This window comes from Hypanus sabinus, chromosome 9 (assembly GCF_030144855.1).
Source record: "Hypanus sabinus isolate sHypSab1 chromosome 9, sHypSab1.hap1, whole genome shotgun sequence".
Classification (NCBI taxonomy): domain Eukaryota; kingdom Metazoa; phylum Chordata; class Chondrichthyes; order Myliobatiformes; family Dasyatidae; genus Hypanus; species Hypanus sabinus.
Window position 1 is genome coordinate 43,046,916 of NC_082714.1, and position 18,997 is coordinate 43,065,912.

The following is an 18,997-nucleotide window of genomic DNA, read 5'->3' on the forward strand; positions in this document are numbered from 1 at the left end:
GAGGTGCCCCTGCCTTCTGTGTAAGGAGCATTGATGGCGAAAGTATAAAGGGGTTTTCTGGGTCAGAAGACACAGGTAGGAATGATTGTGCGTTTATAATGGCTGTGACCTCTGCATTTAGGGTGCACAGTACCTCGTGGGCCAATCGCTGTATCTCAGGTTTCCTTTTCCAGGTTTTCCGTAAGGACGTGAACCGTTTGACTGCCTGCTCTTTGTTATCTGGTGAGCGCTGGCATGGTTCTCTGATAGGCAATGGGGCAACCCCATTATTTGCTTCATCTCTGAAGACCTTGGTGTCTTCGGTTTTTAAAGAAATGGTATCTTGAGCTGATTGTGCAAGTTTGTCGTCATACTTCGTTAGAGCGAAGACTGACTGGCCCAGCGACTCGTCGCTTGCCTCGCGCTTGTTAACGCCTTGTTGTGCTTCCTTGATGCACGGGACACTCGGGCAGGGTTGAAAGATTGAATGGCGGCCACTCTCTAGCACATTGGTCTTGAGTGTGTTAACCATCGGTTTGTGTACGTCACCGAGACACACCTCTCCTATCACCACCCAGCCCAGATCCAGACGTTGCGCGAAGGGGGCGTTGAGTGGTCCATTGATCTGCTGCCTAACCTTGTGTACCTGGATAACATCTCTTCCTAATAGCAGGAGTATTTCCGCTTTCGGATCCAGTTCTGGGATGTGTTTGGCGATGTGGTGGAGATGCGGCTGGTGTAGCACCGCACTTGGTGTCGGGATCCCAGCGCGGTTATTCATGATTTCATTGCACTCTAAGAGCGGAGGGAGACAGATGACGACTTTACCATCCAGGGACTCGATCTGGATGCCTTCTGCCTTCCTTCCTTGGGTTTCCATGTTGCCTGAGCAAGTTTTGAGGTAGTATGGGAACCGCTCACTCTCAATGTTGAACAATTTAAAGAACTCTGGACTGACTAGTGAACGATTGCTCTGATCGTCCAGAATCACATAGGCTTTGATGGCCTTGTCTTTGGCTCCTCTAGGGTACACCTTAGTGAGGCAGATCTTGGAACAAGAACGACTTGACTGAGCTTGACCGCAAACTTCTGTACAGTTCGTGCTGACAGCTATTGACCTAGAGTGAGCCTCTCCCTCCCCGCCGTCCTGTTGTGGGGGTGAAGGAGCGCTCTCGGTTTGCGGTGACAGGTCAGGATGCATGGCCTCGACGTGATCTGGGCTGTCACATTCCGGACACTTCACGGCGATCGTACACTCTCTGGCGAGGTGAGAGGTTGAGGAACAGCATCTAAAACATATTCTTTTCTCCTTGAGAAGAGCCGTCCTCTCTTCAAGGGGTTTTTCCCTAAACATTCTGCATGCTTTCAGGGGGTGAGGTTTGTTATGCAATGGACAATACTTGCCAGGGTCGTTGTTAGTCGTAAGGGCTTCGGTCTTGAGCACTGACACGGGTTTATCAATGTTGAAAACATTCGAAACGGATCTGCCTGGCTTGGTGTAAATCGAACTGCTTCCTGGACCTACAAGGCTAGGGTCGTTTCGCCTCTTCGCCTCCTTGCACACAAACCTAGTGAGGTACTTAAAGGGAGGAAATCGACCATCGTGGTCTTCCTTGTACTCTGAGGCAACAGTCAGCCACTTGTCCTGCAGCCCAAATGGAAGTTTGTCCACAATTGGTCTAATCCCGGATGGAGTATCTAGGAATACTAGACCAGCTGAATAGCCATCTTCTTTGGCGCCTTGGATCTCCATGAGTAAATCTCCGAATTCTCTTAACTTAAAGTGATCTTTGGCTGACACCTTAGGAAAGTTTTCCAGACGTCGATATAGCGCCGCTTCAATAATGTCGGGGGCCCCATATCTCTCCCAAAGTCTCTCCCACGCTTCGCTTAAGGCTAGCTCAGGTTTGTTGATGTACACTGAACGCATGCGTCTCACCTGGTCGCGTGATTCTTTCCCCAGCCATTTCGCCATAAGGTCCAACCTTTGGGTTGCACTGAGCTGGACCCCGTCAATCACGTTGGTGAATGTGGAGAGCCAAGCACGGTAATTTTCGGGTTTATCGTCAAACTGGTACAGTCCCGAAGTGACGAGATCCCGTCGTGCTAAATACTGCAGCGTGGGATCGGCTGCAAGCGGCATGCGGGCTGGAGAAGTACGTTGGCGCCCATATGACTGAGAACGCACGTTTCTCATGGAATTTGCCATCCTGGATTCAACCTCCGCGTCTCTTCGCATCGAACTTTGTAACTTTGGTGTCAAAGTATATTGGTTGTCAGCTCTTTCATTCTTGACTTCATCGCGGGGCCGCGAGGGTAAATTCTCTTCCTCGTAGCTGGGGAAGTTATCGAATAGGTATGGAGAGGGGAGACGAGCCTGCCTGTCTGCTTGATATTGTACATAGTCGCTCGTGCGTTCCAGTCTGGTCCTTTCTAAAGCAGAACTTGTTTCGGTCAGATCACGCGACCCTTCAGCTTCTTCTATGTACTCTGCTTCCACCCTGGCAGCTTCTCCTTCTCCTTCTAGCTGCAGCACATGCAACTCTGTCGATATTTTTGTCATTTCCAACTGGGTTTCGGCTTCTCTGGCGGCCTCTTCTCTTTGTCTGGCAGCCTCTTCTCTTTGTCTGGCAGCCTCTTCGGCTTCTCTGGCGGCCCTTTCTTTCTGGATTTCGGCTTCTCTGGCAGCCTCTTCTCTTTGTCTGGCGGCCCTTTCGGCTTCTTTGGTGGCCAGTTTCATTTTCAAAACTGCCTCTTGTTTGGCGTAATGCAGTCTCACCTTGGCGGCTTCTGCCTTGGCTCTTGCCTGTGTGGACTTACTTGATGTCGTTCTACTGCCCTTGTCGCTGGGCGCCATCGACTTGATCCCGGATCGAGCTGACATTGCAGCACTTGGAACACCTGATAACGCCTGGGTGGGCTTACTTGATGTCGGTTTACTGCCCTTGTCGCTGGGCGGCGTCGACTTGATGCTGGATTGAGCTGACATTGCAGCACTTGAAACACCTGATAATGCCGCTTTTTCACTGTAACGTTCTCCTTCGGGTGTAACGAAACGCCGAATTTAACGTCCGGATAAACCACAGCCAATGCAAACCAGATCGCAGTAAGATTAACCATTTACTGTTCACTCTTCACATTAACATATGGTGAAAAAGCGTTGCTCTCACTGTGATTTCTCATGCCTGCAAAACTACTTCTGCTCAGGTGAGCCTCGTGGAAAGCCCCCCCCTCGCGCTAATTTCAAACCGGTGTTTTCCCACAAGACGCGGCGAAACCGGATGTGACGTCATCGCATGCCGATATATTTTACATGCAATGAATATACTTTAAACACTCCTAATTCTAACTAGAAAATACTATTGAATGAATTACTAAGCGAAAATATTATAAACTAAATAACTGTCGTAAAGACAGCACAACTCGTATGTCACAAAATGTGTTTTTTTATGCGGTAGCAGTACAGTACAACACAATTACAGTACTGTGCAAAAGATTTTAGGCACACTAGCCTTGTATGTGCTAAGAATTTTACACAGTTCTGCAGGTCCCATTTACACTTGCTCAGCTATGATGTCATTGACAAAGCCTGACACCATGCTACTAATTCTAATACCATTCAGAATTCTAGCACAGCAAGAGGTTACTGGATGGAGAAATGAAGTGACTCGAAGCTTCCTTTCCTCACCACGGTAAAAAAAACTCACTCCCAGCCTGCAAATATACAAAGTGGGAGCAGTATTCAGTACGATACCAATAACTGTGCACAGAAACCCTGTTTTAAAATTACTTCCCAAATTCACTAGCCCAGCAAGAGTATGAACCTCACACTGATGGTGGCTGATGATACTAGAACTGGACCCCAAATGAGAGCAAAGAGATCATAATGGCCCTTAAAGCAATTTGAATTAACAGTGAACTATAAACATGCCAACAATTCTACTGAAATAAAACCAAAATCAAATTAAAATCATGAAATTATAATTAACAAGAGCAACACACCAGGACTGGCATTATAAAGTTTAACTATAGTTACTTAATGAGCAACATTTGCCAAATCTTTAACCGTAGAATGATCTCTATTACAGGAATTTTAAAGCCAAAGGTTTTGTGAATTGGTCACTTATTTGGAGTCAAATGAACCTATTGCGGGGAAAAAAAAACTACCTCAATGAATGCAATATCCATGGCCTATGCTTCTTCTTGACAGCAGCACTTTGACTAATTGATGTATTGGCAGTCTGCGAAGCAGTGTTCTCATTTACATCATCTGTTTCAAAATACAAATGAGTGTTGTTTCCATATAGACTGGATTCTTGTTCAATGCTAGAAGTGGAACTGATGGAAATACTGTCCTCATTTGTGTGTTGTGCTTCATCCATCACTCCATCAGTAATATTTTCTGATTCACCTGAAAAATAAACTAAACAGCTTGAAGTTCTTCGCAACATCTTCAGAAAAATTAGACACATTGAATCTTAAAGCAGCTGCAAATTAATTTTTATATTTTATCTGAATTACAAATGCTTGTTTGCTAGTCAAAATTGTGACAAATAGATTTAAATATGTAAAAAAGTGAAAATTCAAACGCTTGTCTGAACAAATGAAAAGGTACCTAAGGTTAAGTAGTGTGTACTCATGACTAAGTTGTTCTTAAGAAAATTCTAATTCAATTGCAATGTACAAGTAGATTTAAAAAACTGAACATTTAATACAAAACGCGGGTATATTTCAATTAGATGATGGTTAAAATGGGCAACAGATTGCATTAATTCAACCAGCAACGATTACTGCAATCAGCCCAGTTAATATGCCAGCCCTTCCCCAGGTTTTCTTAAGTTATGGATAAGTTAGTTAGATGGACTACTACTCTACAGTACAGAACTACAATAAAGTAAGTTCACTGAAAGAAAGTAATTATTACCTGCACTTGGCAACAGATTTTGTTCTTGGTAAATTGAAAGCTTTAATTTGCATTTAGCAGCTTTCTTAACAGTTTAATTTTAGAATACACCAAATTGTCCTTGGAAGTATTTGACTAATTTATAATTTCTCATTATTGACTTCAATTAACAAAATTTTAATGGATAACTGAATCCTTTAAAATGTATTTAAGTAGTACAATGGTTTATAATTGTAGCTTTGCATTTATTGCTAATTTTTACCTGCCTCCCATATGATCCTGTAATAAAATTCAAAATATATCAAGAACTATCATCCCTTCTTTAAATTGAATTGGGATTCAAAACTGCATCTTGGTCATCAAACTGATAGAAGCAGATGTGAATATTAAACTCATGTTCACATTTAGGACAAAACAGAACACATGGGGTAACTACATATCCAATCAGAAGAATATGCATGTCTTCAAAAGAAAATATCTTTGGCACAGTTGTTTTGAAAGTATCATCTGACCCACAATTTACATTCGAATACAGATGTGGTATTATACAATTTAGTAATCGTCTTATCCACTTGAAGGCTCCCTAGTAGATTTTCTGTTGCACAAGAGGAACTTTTAAACATTAGAACAATCTGAAATCTCAAGGCTGATAGGCCTGCTGATAGAGAAATTCAGTTTCAGACAGAAAAACCTTTACTTCAAGTTCATTAAACCTAAAAAAAATTATATTCAAAAGAGGAATGGTGACCTATTACCAGATCCCATTTGTTTTGATTCTGATAATCAATCTGTCCAATGCTTCATATGTATTTAAAAGTAAAAACAATGATTGAATTGATCTATTTGTAACTAATCTGCTTTTTAAATCTTCACATGTAGTGTTTCTTACTTTATCAAACCCTTTCAACCAGTAGAGCTGCTACTTGTGGCATTCATTCGCTGTCCTGGTCTTCACTCCTTCACAGAACTTTTGTTCTCTCTAACCTTCCCTGATATGAACCGGAAACGTTAGACGTTTTGAAATTGCAGAAGATGAGAAGTTATCAAGCTAAAACTTTGATCATCTTCAGACGATCAGTTGTATTTCCAGCATCTGTAGTATTATGCTCTTGGGTTTTGGCATCAGTTTGAATTGTTGATCCCAGATGATAGCCTGAACTGCCAAACATTTATATTCAATTAATCAATGAATTCTTCTTCCCAATTCACCGTCATCCACTGGTGGTGTTTTTGCCATTTCCAAAGCTGATACAAAACTCCTGGAATACTGACTTTCATTTTCACAGTATTCCAAAGCATTAAGTATGTTCCTGTTACCTTTTTCTTGGCCTTCTGTGGGGTTGCCTGATATATTTGGAAGAAATTAATCTGGTGAGCTTGTCAGTACTATGAAGTATTCCTATAGTATGTTCCAACATCTGATAGGGAAACCTAGAGATCATAGTTAAGGACATTTTGTTGTGTATTTAATACTTAAATAAAATTTGAGTAATTTTGTAAATATATTTGGTTAGCCATTTTGTTGTCTTGCATAATTCATCACAGGTTACATGTGGAAGTACGTGAATAGCACATGTCATTACACCACCACATAACGCGCACCTCACTAAAGTAAAAACTAAATGTAGACGAGTTATCCCTAGCTCATGTTTTTCTTTCAATTAGTTTTATATTTTGGAGTTACAAAACATAACATACCTGTGCTCAAAGACAGTGCATTCTCTAGAGTGAATAGTAACTTCACTAAAGTTGATCTCTTCTAGTACTTTATTCAGGTACAATTTGCATTAAAACAAACTTCAATCACATTACTAATTTTGATCTTTGGTCTGCTTCCATCTCAGTGTTTCAAGGAACATCCTTTTCTGGGATGCTATCTTCTATTCAAAAGTGCATGAAAAAGTTAAAGATGGTAATATTGACAAGGCCAAATTTAATCACACCTTGCTACTTTCCAGGTGGATTGCCATGTATCTGACTTTACAAAGCCATTTTTGTTAACAGTCAACAAAAATTAATGCAATACATATTCTGAGTCAAGAACTTCTGTCAAAGTGATACATGCAATTCCCCCCCAAAGACAAATCAGTCGAACTTAAGATAAACAAAGCAACAATGCTCATTAATCCTGGTCCTAGTCCATAGGCTAGCAGGTGTGCTGTTTGAATTCAGTCAGCAATTTCATAGGATTTGAGAGAGATTTACTGGATTAGTTGCCACTACTAGCGATCCATCTTTAGTTGTGGTGTTTGTGATCACAATGCATTTGAGACATTATAATGCTGTAACAACAGTAGTTTCTGTACTCACTGTCTTCATTAGTTTGTATAGCTTCTTTACTGGGCTATTACCCCCAAACCATTCAATCATTCTTGTCTTCATGCTGGTGAGGCACCACTGTGAGGATCATGTTTTTTGATTTCTCATATGCCCTCATTGCTGGGGGAGAAGCTCCATTCAATGTAGGTTGGCACTTCCATTGTATCCTGGATAATGGACTATCTGACTGACAGACCACAGGGTGTGCGGCTTCAGAGCTGTGTGTCAGACATGGTTATAAGCAGCACTGTGCCCCACAGGGAACTATATTGGCTCTCTTGCTGTTTACCATGTAAACCTCAGACTTTTAGATACAACACTAAGTTGTGTCATCTGCAGAAATTCTCTGATGACTCAGGAATAGTTGGGTATATAAAGGGAAGACAAGAGGATGTATACAAGGCCCTGGTGGAGGACTCCGACAAATGGTGCAAGCCAAATCATCTGTAGCTCAACATCAGTAAGACAAAGGAGATGGTGATGGACTTTAAGACTAAGCCTGCACTGCTCCCTATTGATGGTGAGGATCTACAAGTACCTGGGGGTGCACCTGAATGATAGTCCTGAGTGCAGAGGCTTTTTACAAGGGCCAGAGTCGCCTTCCTGAGGAGACTGAGGTCTTATGGAGTATGCAGGCCTCAACTTCACATGTCCTATCTGTCTGGTGTCACCAGTAAGATCTTCTATGTGGTGGTGTGCTGGGGCAATGGCATCAATATGGGTGATGCCAACAGGCTCAATAAACAGATTAGAAAGGCTGGCTCTGTTTTCGGAGTCAGACTGGACACACTGGAGGCTGTGGAAGAACAAAAGACTCTACAAAAATCCTAGCAATTCTAGACAATGTTTCTCATCCTTTGCATGCCACCTTGGCTGAACAAAAGAGCACATTTGGCAACTCGGACAACTGCGCTGCTCCAAAGAACACTATACATGAGGTCATTCTTACCCTCGACCATTAGGCTCTATAAAAAGTCAACTTAGATGGGGAAGTGATGATCCCCTCCTGTTTGAGGTAACTTTTTTTTATTCTTTCTTTTCTAATATTTGTATATCTGTGCACTTGTAATGCTACTGTGACACTAATTTCCCTTGGGATCAATAAAGTACCTATCTAATACATTCTTCAGCTGTCATAAAAAAAAGTCTTATGTTACATATTGGGAAAGAACTTGAAAGCAAATGAGATTTTTAAAAAGACCCTTATACATTCCTCTCTCATTAAAAGCTAGGATTTCCAATCTTCCAGTTCAATCAATGCAAATAAATTGCCACAAAATTATGTGAAAAACATTGAGTTTCTATGGTTTAAAATATTAAACAGTACCTTTCACAAAATTTAAACTCAATTCTCTTTGTTCTTTTACAACTATGCTCAGAATCCAATCTATTCTGCAATAATTTGCAATTACTCACCGGCATCTTCACAAACGCATGATTCCAACAGCTGTAAGTGATTGTCTGCAGTCAAATTCTGCAGAATTTCTTCCACTAACTTTAAACGATGGTGCATGCAACTCAAGCGCCTTTTAAGAACTGTAATCTTTCCCTTGTATTTTCTTTTAGTGTCCCTGTAACAGTTGTGCTCCTCTAGCTGGTTCCGGGTAAGTTGGACTCCACATCCCATCCTGCATGGCTGGTTCCAATGTTCGCAAACTTGTTCGTGAGCAGCAATATTCTTATGAAACATTTCAGTGGCACACCCTTCATACCTGCAGCTCACTATTCTATATTCACAAGCAGCTTTGTGCTTTTCATACTGTTCGAGTGGAAAAGTATACCGGCAACCATAGATTTTGTTTTCGCACTATGTAAACATACAAATAACAAAATAGCAGTGAGCAATTTTTGTTAAATTGAGCACCCAGAAACAAAAGCACTGATATCCTTTTATTAGGAGGCCAATGCAGAAAAAAGGAAATTAAAAAATGAGGACAAAGTCTAGAACAGAATTAAGCAAAATTATTTGAATCAATGCTACCTTAACATTTTGCAGGAAAATATCCAGCTTCTGAACAATAATACCCAACACAGTACACACATTTTTCATCCCTTAAATATTTGAAAATCAAAGTTAAAGTGCCTACTCATTCCTTTTATGCAACACAATACTATCCCAGACCAAGTCATCAGACTAAATACTAGGCACAAAAATTGATCTAGCTGAAATATTGTTAATTTATCTAGTGCTCAGGTGTTAACGATAGGATTTTCTGATTTGGTTGGTGGTCAATCGAATATGATGGCAGATGAGACTGTTAAAGGATTATATTTATCTAATGGGTTTAATGTTCTTTCAGCTTGTTCAGATAAGAACAAGGTCCATAGCGTAGTTGAGCCAACCAACTATAGCACTGCACAATGTGAAATTATTCAAATGTGGAAGCAAACAGGAAGTGGTAGTCTGGGCCAATAATACAAGAGTGATTGATACCAGAAGAGAGCAGGAAATGTATTCTGAGGTGGGTCATCACAGAGCGTACGATTAACAAGTAAGAGGTGGACTAAAGAAAATGCAGTGTAGAAACTAAGCCAGGCAATAAGTTTAGAAAAATCTCAAAAGTAAATGTAGTTTCCAGAAAGTGAAAGCAAGACAGAAAAGACTAATGGAAAATAAGGAGATTGGCGGGGGAGGGGGGGGGGTCAAATCAGGGAAACTTCAAACTGAGATATACAAGGCATGTTTTATTTAATTTAATAACACACACAGTGCTGGGTGCCTGGAATTCATAGCCGTGGTGATAAAGGACACAAATGTTGAGGCTCTTAGATAGTGAATAGATATGGACTTGGGTAGGCAGAAAAGACGCAGACATTTAATTAGTTTGGCACAACATCATGGCTCAAAGAGCTTGTTCCTGACGGTGATGTTCCATGTTCTTCCATTTGGTAAAATGTATTGTGTTGGTTGTCACAGGAACTAAGGTTGTGGCCTCAATTTCTTACAGTTTATATAAAAATGACTTGAAACCACAATTTTTAAATTTGTGAATGACAAACTGCAGATTGGAAAGCAAATTTTGGAAAGGACACAACATTGCAGAAAGGAGTATTGACAGTTTAAGTGAATAATGATCTAGCAAATAAAGCAAATACATTTAATGGCCACTTTATTAGGTACACATGCTCATTAATGCAAAAATCTAATCAGCCAAGCATGTGGCTGCAACTGAATGCATAAAAACACACAGATGTGGTCAAGCAGTTTGGTTGTTGTTAAACCAAACATCAGAATGGAGAAGAAAGGTGAACTAAGTGACTTTGACAGTGGAATGATCCTTGGTGCCAGGCAGGGTATCTCAGAAACTGAGGTTTTCACACACAACAGTCTCTAGTGTTCACAGAGAATGGGAGAATGGTGCAAAAAACAAAACATCCAGTTCTGTGGTTGAAAACGCCTCATTAATGAGAGAGGTCAGAGGAGAATGGCCGGACCGGTTCAATAACAACTCAAATAACCACATATTACAACAGTGGTGTGTAAAAGAGCATCTCTGGGCTATGGTAGAAGATCTCACTAGGTTCCACTCCTATACATAATAGAGTGGCCACAGTGTATTTGGGCAAAAATGTGAAATTGTCCATATTGGCAAATGAAAGCTATATGCAACCTAAATGGCAAAATACTGTAGAACTGTGAGTTGTGAAGAAATCCAGTACAGCATTCACAAGTCTGGAATTCAAGACCATATAGAGGTTATGCTTTAGTTACCTACAGGACATTTGCAAGATCACATCAAGAGAAGAGTATCAGCCTCCTTGAAAAAGAATTTAATCCTTGTAATTAAAGTGTTACAGGAGTGTGGCGGTGGATGAATCCAAGTACAGAACATGAGGGCAGAGACAGAGTTGGGAGACATTATTGACGTAGTGAGCGTGGAATCGGTATCCAGGAGCGATGCTAGACTTAGAACTGGCAGTCCTAAGAACCGTGAAATGAGGTTCCTCATACCAGAGTTGACCAATGAACTGGCAGTTCCTTGTTGTGATAACAGGGTCTTTATCCTGCATTTTCTGATGGAAAGCAGATGTGTGTCGTTAGTGGAACCTGGAAATGATTGGAAACTAAACAAGGGGATTGAGGCCCAATTCCTGAGGTAAATAGCAAGGTGGGGGATTGCCAGAAGGAACCATGACATAAAGATTTTCAGAAGAAATTTAGCAGAATGGGCAGGTTGTCTTAAAATGCAAACTTGAACAAGCTAGGTTTGTATCCACTAGGTCTTCAAAACAGGAGATTTGATTAAAACTAATAATCCCAAGGCATCTTGACAGGATGAGAGATGAAGCTTTCCATGAACAGAATTTAGAAAATGGCATTACCCATTTAAGACGCAGATGAAACAAAATTATCTCATGTTTAAGTTCTTTTCAAAAGGAGCAGCGGCAGAGTGAATAAATTGTTTATCAAGCAAATGAATCCTTTGCTTTGGAATATTTAATGATAAGAATTCTTAAAGAGTTCTTACTCTTGGTCTAAAGATTATTCCTAAATCTCTATTATACATACCAAAATGAAAGAGGAAATCTAGAGGCCTTCTAATTTTTGTTTCCATTCACCCTTCCCACACCCACCTCTAACTTCAGTATCTTTCAAGCTCAACTAGCACACTTCAGGAATAGCCCAAGCAGCACGCTTCAGGAATATACACAGAATCCAATATCTGTTTACAGAAGCCCTCTGTATACTACCCTAGCTTCAGGATGAGGATTTCAACTGATAAGTTTTCAGTTATACCTTAGTCAATTATACCCATAATTTACCTTCATTATTAGTCGTCCAATCATGTTGTGAATCATAGGTATCACAGATCGAGTCACACCTTTCACCTTTTTCCTGCAATATGGACAATCATGCTTCCTAGAAGACAATATTACATTAAGCACAAGGATGTTTGTGATTTATTGCCAAATGTATTGCATTCAGAATGCGCAATATGACCCATTCATTACCTTTTTAAATACAGAGCAGTTGCTTGTACCTTCTACATAATAGCAGTTCTGACTAGAAAAACTGGCTTATATTTATCTAAAAGGGTGGCAATAAGATTGTAGGTCTCACACGAGAGTGGCGATCTCAGGACTCCTACTCAGCCAACTACTGCCATCAGTTTTATTACAGGGATTCCGATGCATCACTGTTGATCTCCTCATGCATGTCCCGCTGAGGACAAAAACATCTGGAGATTGCAAAACTTAACCTGCCCTTGAACCTGCACAAAAGAGCAATAGAGAGAGGGACAGAGAGCAAGAGAGTGAGTAAAAGAAACATGGTTACATGGTTTAACTAGGCTTAGAACTCTTCTGATGGCCCAGAGTAATAATTTTAATACTGAAAAAAGTGACACTGGTTTGAATCAGCTGAGTGCCTGTTTTCAAGTGGGAGATTAAATCAGAGCCTGGTAGGAGCAAATAGCAAGTTTTACAGCAGCAGAGTGAAAATCTTTGGTTTATACATTTGGTACTCTTGTAGTACAGCTTGTAGGTATAATATTTTTCTGTATTAGAGTTATACAGCATGGAAACAGATCATTCAGCCCAACCAATTAATGCCAATAAGATATCTTCCTGAGTTAGTCTCACTGCACTGTTTCTAGCTAATATTCTTCAAGTTTTCCTAACCATTTAAACATTATAATTGTACCCATCTTTATCACAAATACCATGCAAGAGTTAGAATACATACAGGAACCAAGGAACTAAATACATTCTTATAATATTGGCAGACTCTTTACTGTTAAATATGAAATATGCCACTAAAAAGGGAAAACGTTTTCCCAAAAATTGACATACATCCTTTCTTTAAAATAAGTCTTCAAAAAAAGTCTAGACATACCCAGGTTTTGTATTTCCCCATAGGTTTAAAACCATTTATAAATAATATTCAAGATAATTTTAAAATGATCAAGTAGCTTTTACCTCACAAGCCAGCTTGAAATGCAGCCTTTGCAAAAGACATGTTGGCAGGAGAGCTCTACGGGACCTTTGAGCACGCCGTGGCAGATAGTACAGATGAATTCAGGATCTGGGGCATTTACAAATAGCTCGATATCATATCCAAAATCCTATTTAAAACCAAAATAGAAACGACAGAATTGGAAGTTTGAAACAAACAAAAATACTGTTGAATGTTAACAGGTCAGACAGTACAAAAGAAACAGACTTCAGATTTTCAATCAATGGCTTCTTATTTCAACTAGAAGATGAAGCTTTGTACTGCAATGTTAGTCTGGTTTCTACTCTACAGATGCTAAACACGTTAGCCTTTCTGTTTCAGGCTTTAAAAAAGAATGGTTACAGAAGAATGAAAAGATAAAAATGCTTACATCAATTCTGGGAAACTGAAATACAAAAAATAATCAGATAGAATTGGTCGAAGTATCACAGACACCGGAGACAAGCTAAATCTACCAAGTAGTGTTACACAGCAATTTTGCGAGTGGATTAGTCACAGAACAAATCTGGTCGTGCAAAATTAAGCATTTGCGGCAAACATCAAAAATATACACAACCAAAGGTCTGTAAAATCACGGCGGTGGGGGGGGGGGGGTGATTGCTGGGCGACGCCTATTCCGCGTGGTAACTCAATGAATAAACAAACAGTACCACACAGTACAGACCCTTCATCCCAAGGTGTTAAACCGAACTTTCACCCTACTCCAGGATCAATTTACCCTTCCCTCCCACAGTCTCCATTTTTCGTTCATCCATTTACCTATTTACAACCTCTTAACTGTCCCTAATGTGTCTCCCTCTACCACCACCCCTGCACACGTATCCCACGCACATATGTACAAAACTTACCTGATACCCCCCCACCATACTTTCCTATCACCTTAAAATTATATCACTCCGCCCCCCCCCCCCCCCCATTAGTCATTTTCACCCTGAGAGAAAGTCTCTGGACTTTTGCGAAGCCAACAGACGGAGGGATAAACATGTGAAAGAAGTTAAAGCAATATAGGGTAGAGCAAAAAGTGGGCGACTGGGAGAGAAGGAAGAATGAACAAGATAAAGTACTTGACGGACTAACAGCCATCATGACGGTACAATACAATCTGTTCCTATGAGGGAAGTCTTTGCCTCTGATGATGGAGGACGCCCGATAGAGACTGAGGACCATCTCATTTATGTCACGGTCAGTACACTGAAACGCTGAAAAGTAATACTTGACCACGAAAAAAATCGCATTAAATGGCAATACTGTAGTCATTTAGTAGAGAAACATGCACAGAATGCTGGAGACCGTTTAACGAAACACCTTAGACATTTAAAAAAAAGTTAGCTCGATTCGACCGGTCAATTTACGAGTACATTCTATTTTAAGATGAACTTAGTACCTGTACACTATACGCTATAGTACATAATTTCTTTACAGTCATAGTACACCACTACCCCTTACCTGTTCCGACTCCTGTTCCTCAGCCGATTCCATTCCAGTGAAACGTCAATAACTGGATAAAAAGTAAATTCTGTTTTTCCCTGATCAAGTTCTTACGACTCAGCCTCCAATCATATGTGGGGACTCTTGATTAATCTGTTACAAGGCGCGTTTCTTTAACAAAATCCGGCGTAACACGCAGGATACTTCTATCTGTAGGCACTTGAACACAGGTTGCTGAGCTGAGAATGGGGGCTTGTACTGCAAAACAAAACAACAATGTAGAAGCCCGTGGAGTGCAGAGAAATTGTAACGAGTGAATGGAATTGTAATCGAAAAGAGCTGAATCGCACGGGCCAGCCGTGAACACACTGAACTAGAACCGACTGCGCTGGACGCTGACTGCAATAAAAGGCAAAGCATATCTATGTTTAGAAAGGTGTTGTGGTTAAATGAGTTTTCGTTCTTTGGTACATAGACTAGATAATACAACTCCAATCGAGCCAGTTCTGATATGAAGTGCATCATGGTCAATCTATAATATCACGTACCTATATTTTTTTTTACTTTTAAGGGTCATGAGTTATAAATATTATTTTATGTTTTGCAATCTTCCATTGCTTTAGGCTGGACAACGTCAATGGGGAGAGGAAGGAGGGAGTTCTACCATAACCTGGACAACTTTTACGCCTTAACCAACACTTAAGATGCAAAATGATTTTGCTACTTATTTTGTTGCAATTTGTTTGTTTTCTTTAGGGAAAAATAGGAAGTCATTTTTTAGACTGCAACAGTGACTGCAGCTCAGAAAATGCTGTATTTCACTTATTTGTAAAGCAGTTTATGACAATCTTTTATTCACTTGCAATTCTTTTTTTTTAAAATTCGTATTACTTATATACGGGTCCTCCCTAGATTATGAATGCCTGATTTAAGGACAACCTGTACATATGAACAAGCATTTGAGTATAGGATGGATTTGCCAGTTGCTCCTGGGCCTCAGACATCGTGTGCTGTGTGGGAATTAGGTTGGAGGCAACATCACTGCATTTTGCAGAGACATTTGAGTGACTGAGTTAAATGCTCTGGTTGGCCCTTATTTTTGTGCAAGTATATTTTCAGAGAGCTTACAAACTGTTTTGGTTACAGACAGTTTTTGGGATTGGAGCCCTGTTGTAATCCAGGGAGGCCTATAGCAGTTAGTGTGATGCTATTACAGCTCGGGGCAACAGACTTCAGTTTCAACATCCTTTGTGAGCAAGTTCCTTACCGTGTGTGTGGGGTGCTTCAGAGCCCCCCTGTAATCTAAAGACCGTAGGTTATTTTAAATTATTCCATGATTAGGCTAGGGTTACATTAGTGAGTATAGGGCAGAGTGGCACAAAGGGTCAAAGGCTGTATCTCTAAATAAATAATAGTTACTATTGTATGGGCTAGCCGGTGGTGTAGTGACCTCATCACTGGTTCGAGCTGGATGGCCCAGAGTTCAAGTCCGGCTGTGTCCCAACCTGGGCAGCAACAGTATCTGCACAGAAGAAAGGCTGGCAACCTACCTCTGTATCTTGTCACAAAAAAACTATGGACAAATACACTATCCATAACATCGCCATGAGTCAATGATAACTCGACGGCACTCAACAACAGCAACTATTTTCATCTTAACAAATTGCTTTTTTCAGCAAATTAACATTGTTCCAATATGTTGACAGAATTGGATAGTCTAGAGGCATGATGCACAGGTCTCAATGACTGTTGTCCAGTTACCGCTTACATCCACAGTGATGAAATGCTTTGAGAGGTTGGTGATGAAACACATCAACTGCTGCCTGAGAAGTGACTTGGAACCACTCCAATTTGTCTACCAGCACAACAGGTTCACAACAGATGCAATTTTGTTGGCTCTTTACTCAACTCTGGAACACCTGGACAGCAAAGGTGCATACGTCAGGATGCTCTGTATGGACTACAAATCAAGCATTCAATACTATAATCTCCTCAAAACTAATCTATAAGCTTCATGACTTTGGCCTCAATACCTCCTTGTGCAATTAGATCCTCAGTTTCCTCACTTGCAGATCCTACTGGTTCAGACTGACAACAATATCTCCTCCTCCACAATCTCCATCAGCACTGGAGTGCCACAAGGCTGAGTGCTTAGCCCCCTGCTCTACTTGTATTACCTATAACTGTGAGGCTAAACACAGGTCCAATGCCATATTTAAGTTTGCTCATGACATCAGTGTTATAGGCCAATCTAAAGCTGAATCAGAATATAAGCCGGAGATTGAAAATCTGGCTGAGTGGTGCCACGATAAACAAACACAATGTCAGCAAGACCATGGAGCTGATTATTGACTTCAGGAGTAGGAAACCAGAGGTTCGTAAGCCACTCCTCATCAAGGGATCAGAGGTGGAGAGGGTCAGTAATGTTTAAATTCCTCAGTGTTATTATTTTAGAAGATCTATTCTGGGCTCAGCGCATAAGTGCAATTATGAAGAAAGCATAGCAGTGCCTCTACTTCCTTAGATGTTTGTGAAGATTTGGGATGACATCTAAAACTTTTGACAAACTTCTATAGATGTGTGCAACCTCCCACTTTCTGCAGTGATTGCTTCCGATGCAGCTGCTTTGTCCATTTATCCCTCACCACTGAGCTCCCTTCAGCTACTTACCCTTGCAAGCAGAACGAGTGCCATTCCGGCCTCCTCCCTCATTGCCATTCAGGGCCCCAAACATTCCCTCCTGGTGAGGCAACACTTGTGAGTCTGTTGGGGTTACCTACTGTATCTGGTGCTCCCAGCGTGGCCTCCTTTATATCAGTGAGACTCAATGTAGATTAGGAGCAGAAATAGCAGGCCACCCATTTCAATTCCACTTCCACTCCCATTCTGACATGTCAGTCCATGGCCTCCTCTGCTGCTGCAATGAGGCCACACTCAGGTTGGAGGAGCAACACCTTAAATTCTGTCTGGGTAGCATCCAACCTGATGGCATAAACATTGATTTCTCAAACTTCTGGTAATTGCCCCCTTCCCCGTTCCCATTCCTGTTTCCCCCTCTCACCTTATCTCCTTACCTGCCCATCACCTCCCTCTGGAGCTCCTCCCCCTTCCCTTTCTTCCATGGTCTCCCACCTTCTACCAGATTCCCTTTCCTCCAGACCTTTATCTCTTTCACCAATCAACTTCTCAGCTCCTTACTTCACCCCTCCCCAATCCTGATGAAGGGTCTCAGCCCGAAACATTGGTTGTTTACTCTTTTCTATAGATGCTGCCTGGCCTGCTGAGTTCTTCCAGCATTCTGTGTATATTGCTTGCATATGCAGCGTCTGCAGATATTCTTGTCCACGACCCAGTTCAGCATGGGTAAAGCCCTCCCCACCAATTGAACACATCTATAGAGTGCTGTCTCAGGAAAGCAGCTTCAATCAAGGACCCCCACCCCCCTGCCTATGCTCTCTCCCTGCTGCTACTATCAGGAAGGAGGTACAGGAGCCTCAGGACCCACACCACCAGGTTCAGGAACAGCTACGGTCCTCAACCACCAGGCTCTTGAACCAGAGGGGATAGCTTCGTTCAACTCCACTTGTTCCCATCTCATTTTTGATGATTTATTTATTATGTTTTCCTTTGTATTTGCACAGTTTGTTGTCCTTTGCCCATCGGTTGTTTGTCTGTCTTCTTGGTGCAGTTTTTCATTGATTCTATTATGTTTTTCATATGGTGACATGTATGTATGTACTATTACTTTGAATCGTGGCGCAGGCTCAAATGAGATAATATTTCCCTTGTTCCTACTTGTGCTGCCATGTTCAGAGGGATGTTCATATGAAGATTCTAGACACGAAACGTCCACTTGTCTATTTGCCCCCACAAATGCTGAATGACCAGCTTGCTTCATGGGGCTGAGACAATGGCAATGCGGCGATCGAGTGCAATATTATTAGCAAACGTGTTGATACGAGTTTTGGCCCGAAACGTCGACTGTTAACTATTTTCCAAAGAGGCGGCCTGACCTGCTGAGTTCCTCCAGCATTTCGTATGTGTGGCGTGAATTTCCAGCATCTGCAGATCTTCTCATGTTTGTTAAAACTAAACTCACCTGGCCAAAACAAACCCCCCGACGGGAACAGTTTGAACTGGAATTGGACGCTGACAACGAGCGGACGGACGAACGCTTTACCGCCCTGTTGCTATGGGAACGAGGGACCGAAATAATGTGGACGCTGTTCGTGATGTCATCAGAACGCACCGGAAGTCTCTGTTTGCTGGCAACGTGCTGCAAAGCAGCAGCCTGGTGGAGATCGCCTTGTTCTTTTGCTGATGTGGTGTGAGCGTGAAGTGAAGGGGCCGAAACGATGGCTGCCGGTGGAGTGCAGTTCAAGGCAAAGTGAGTGCCGCCAGCCAACCCTCCT

At 41.4% G+C, this 18,997-nt stretch overlaps 2 protein-coding genes across 4 annotated transcripts in view; one reads left to right on the plus strand and one right to left on the minus strand.

Moving 5' to 3' along the window:
- Positions 1-3,391: 3,391 nt before the first annotated feature.
- On the minus strand, positions 3,392-18,786 carry rnf151 (ring finger protein 151). Of its 3 annotated transcripts, XM_059979564.1 has the most exons (7): positions 18,685-18,786; positions 14,604-14,843; positions 13,121-13,266; positions 11,966-12,062; positions 8,618-9,008; positions 4,147-4,390; positions 3,392-3,693 (listed from the first exon to the last, which is right to left on the minus strand). In XM_059979564.1, exons 2-7 carry the CDS (start codon positions 14,634-14,636, stop codon positions 3,534-3,536), a joined length of 1,071 nt encoding a protein of 356 aa, XP_059835547.1. In that variant the 5' UTR covers positions 14,637-14,843; positions 18,685-18,786; the 3' UTR covers positions 3,392-3,533. The 3 variants fall into 3 exon arrangements, with proteins under 3 accessions (XP_059835547.1, XP_059835548.1, XP_059835549.1); XM_059979565.1 differs by lacking the exon at positions 18,685-18,786 and having other exon boundaries at positions 3,395-3,693; positions 11,966-12,038; positions 14,604-17,621; XM_059979566.1 differs by lacking the exons at positions 3,392-3,693; positions 18,685-18,786 and having other exon boundaries at positions 4,244-6,226; positions 14,604-17,624.
- A 47-nt stretch (positions 18,787-18,833) lies between these two features.
- The window catches only part of tbl3 (transducin beta like 3), a 74,670-nt gene continuing 74,506 nt past the window's right edge, over positions 18,834-18,997 (plus strand). The window contains exon 1 of the mRNA XM_059979567.1: positions 18,834-18,972. Within this exon, the coding sequence (XP_059835550.1) occupies positions 18,941-18,972 (32 nt within the window). The 5' untranslated portion in view covers positions 18,834-18,940. The remainder of the gene's footprint in view (positions 18,973-18,997) is intronic.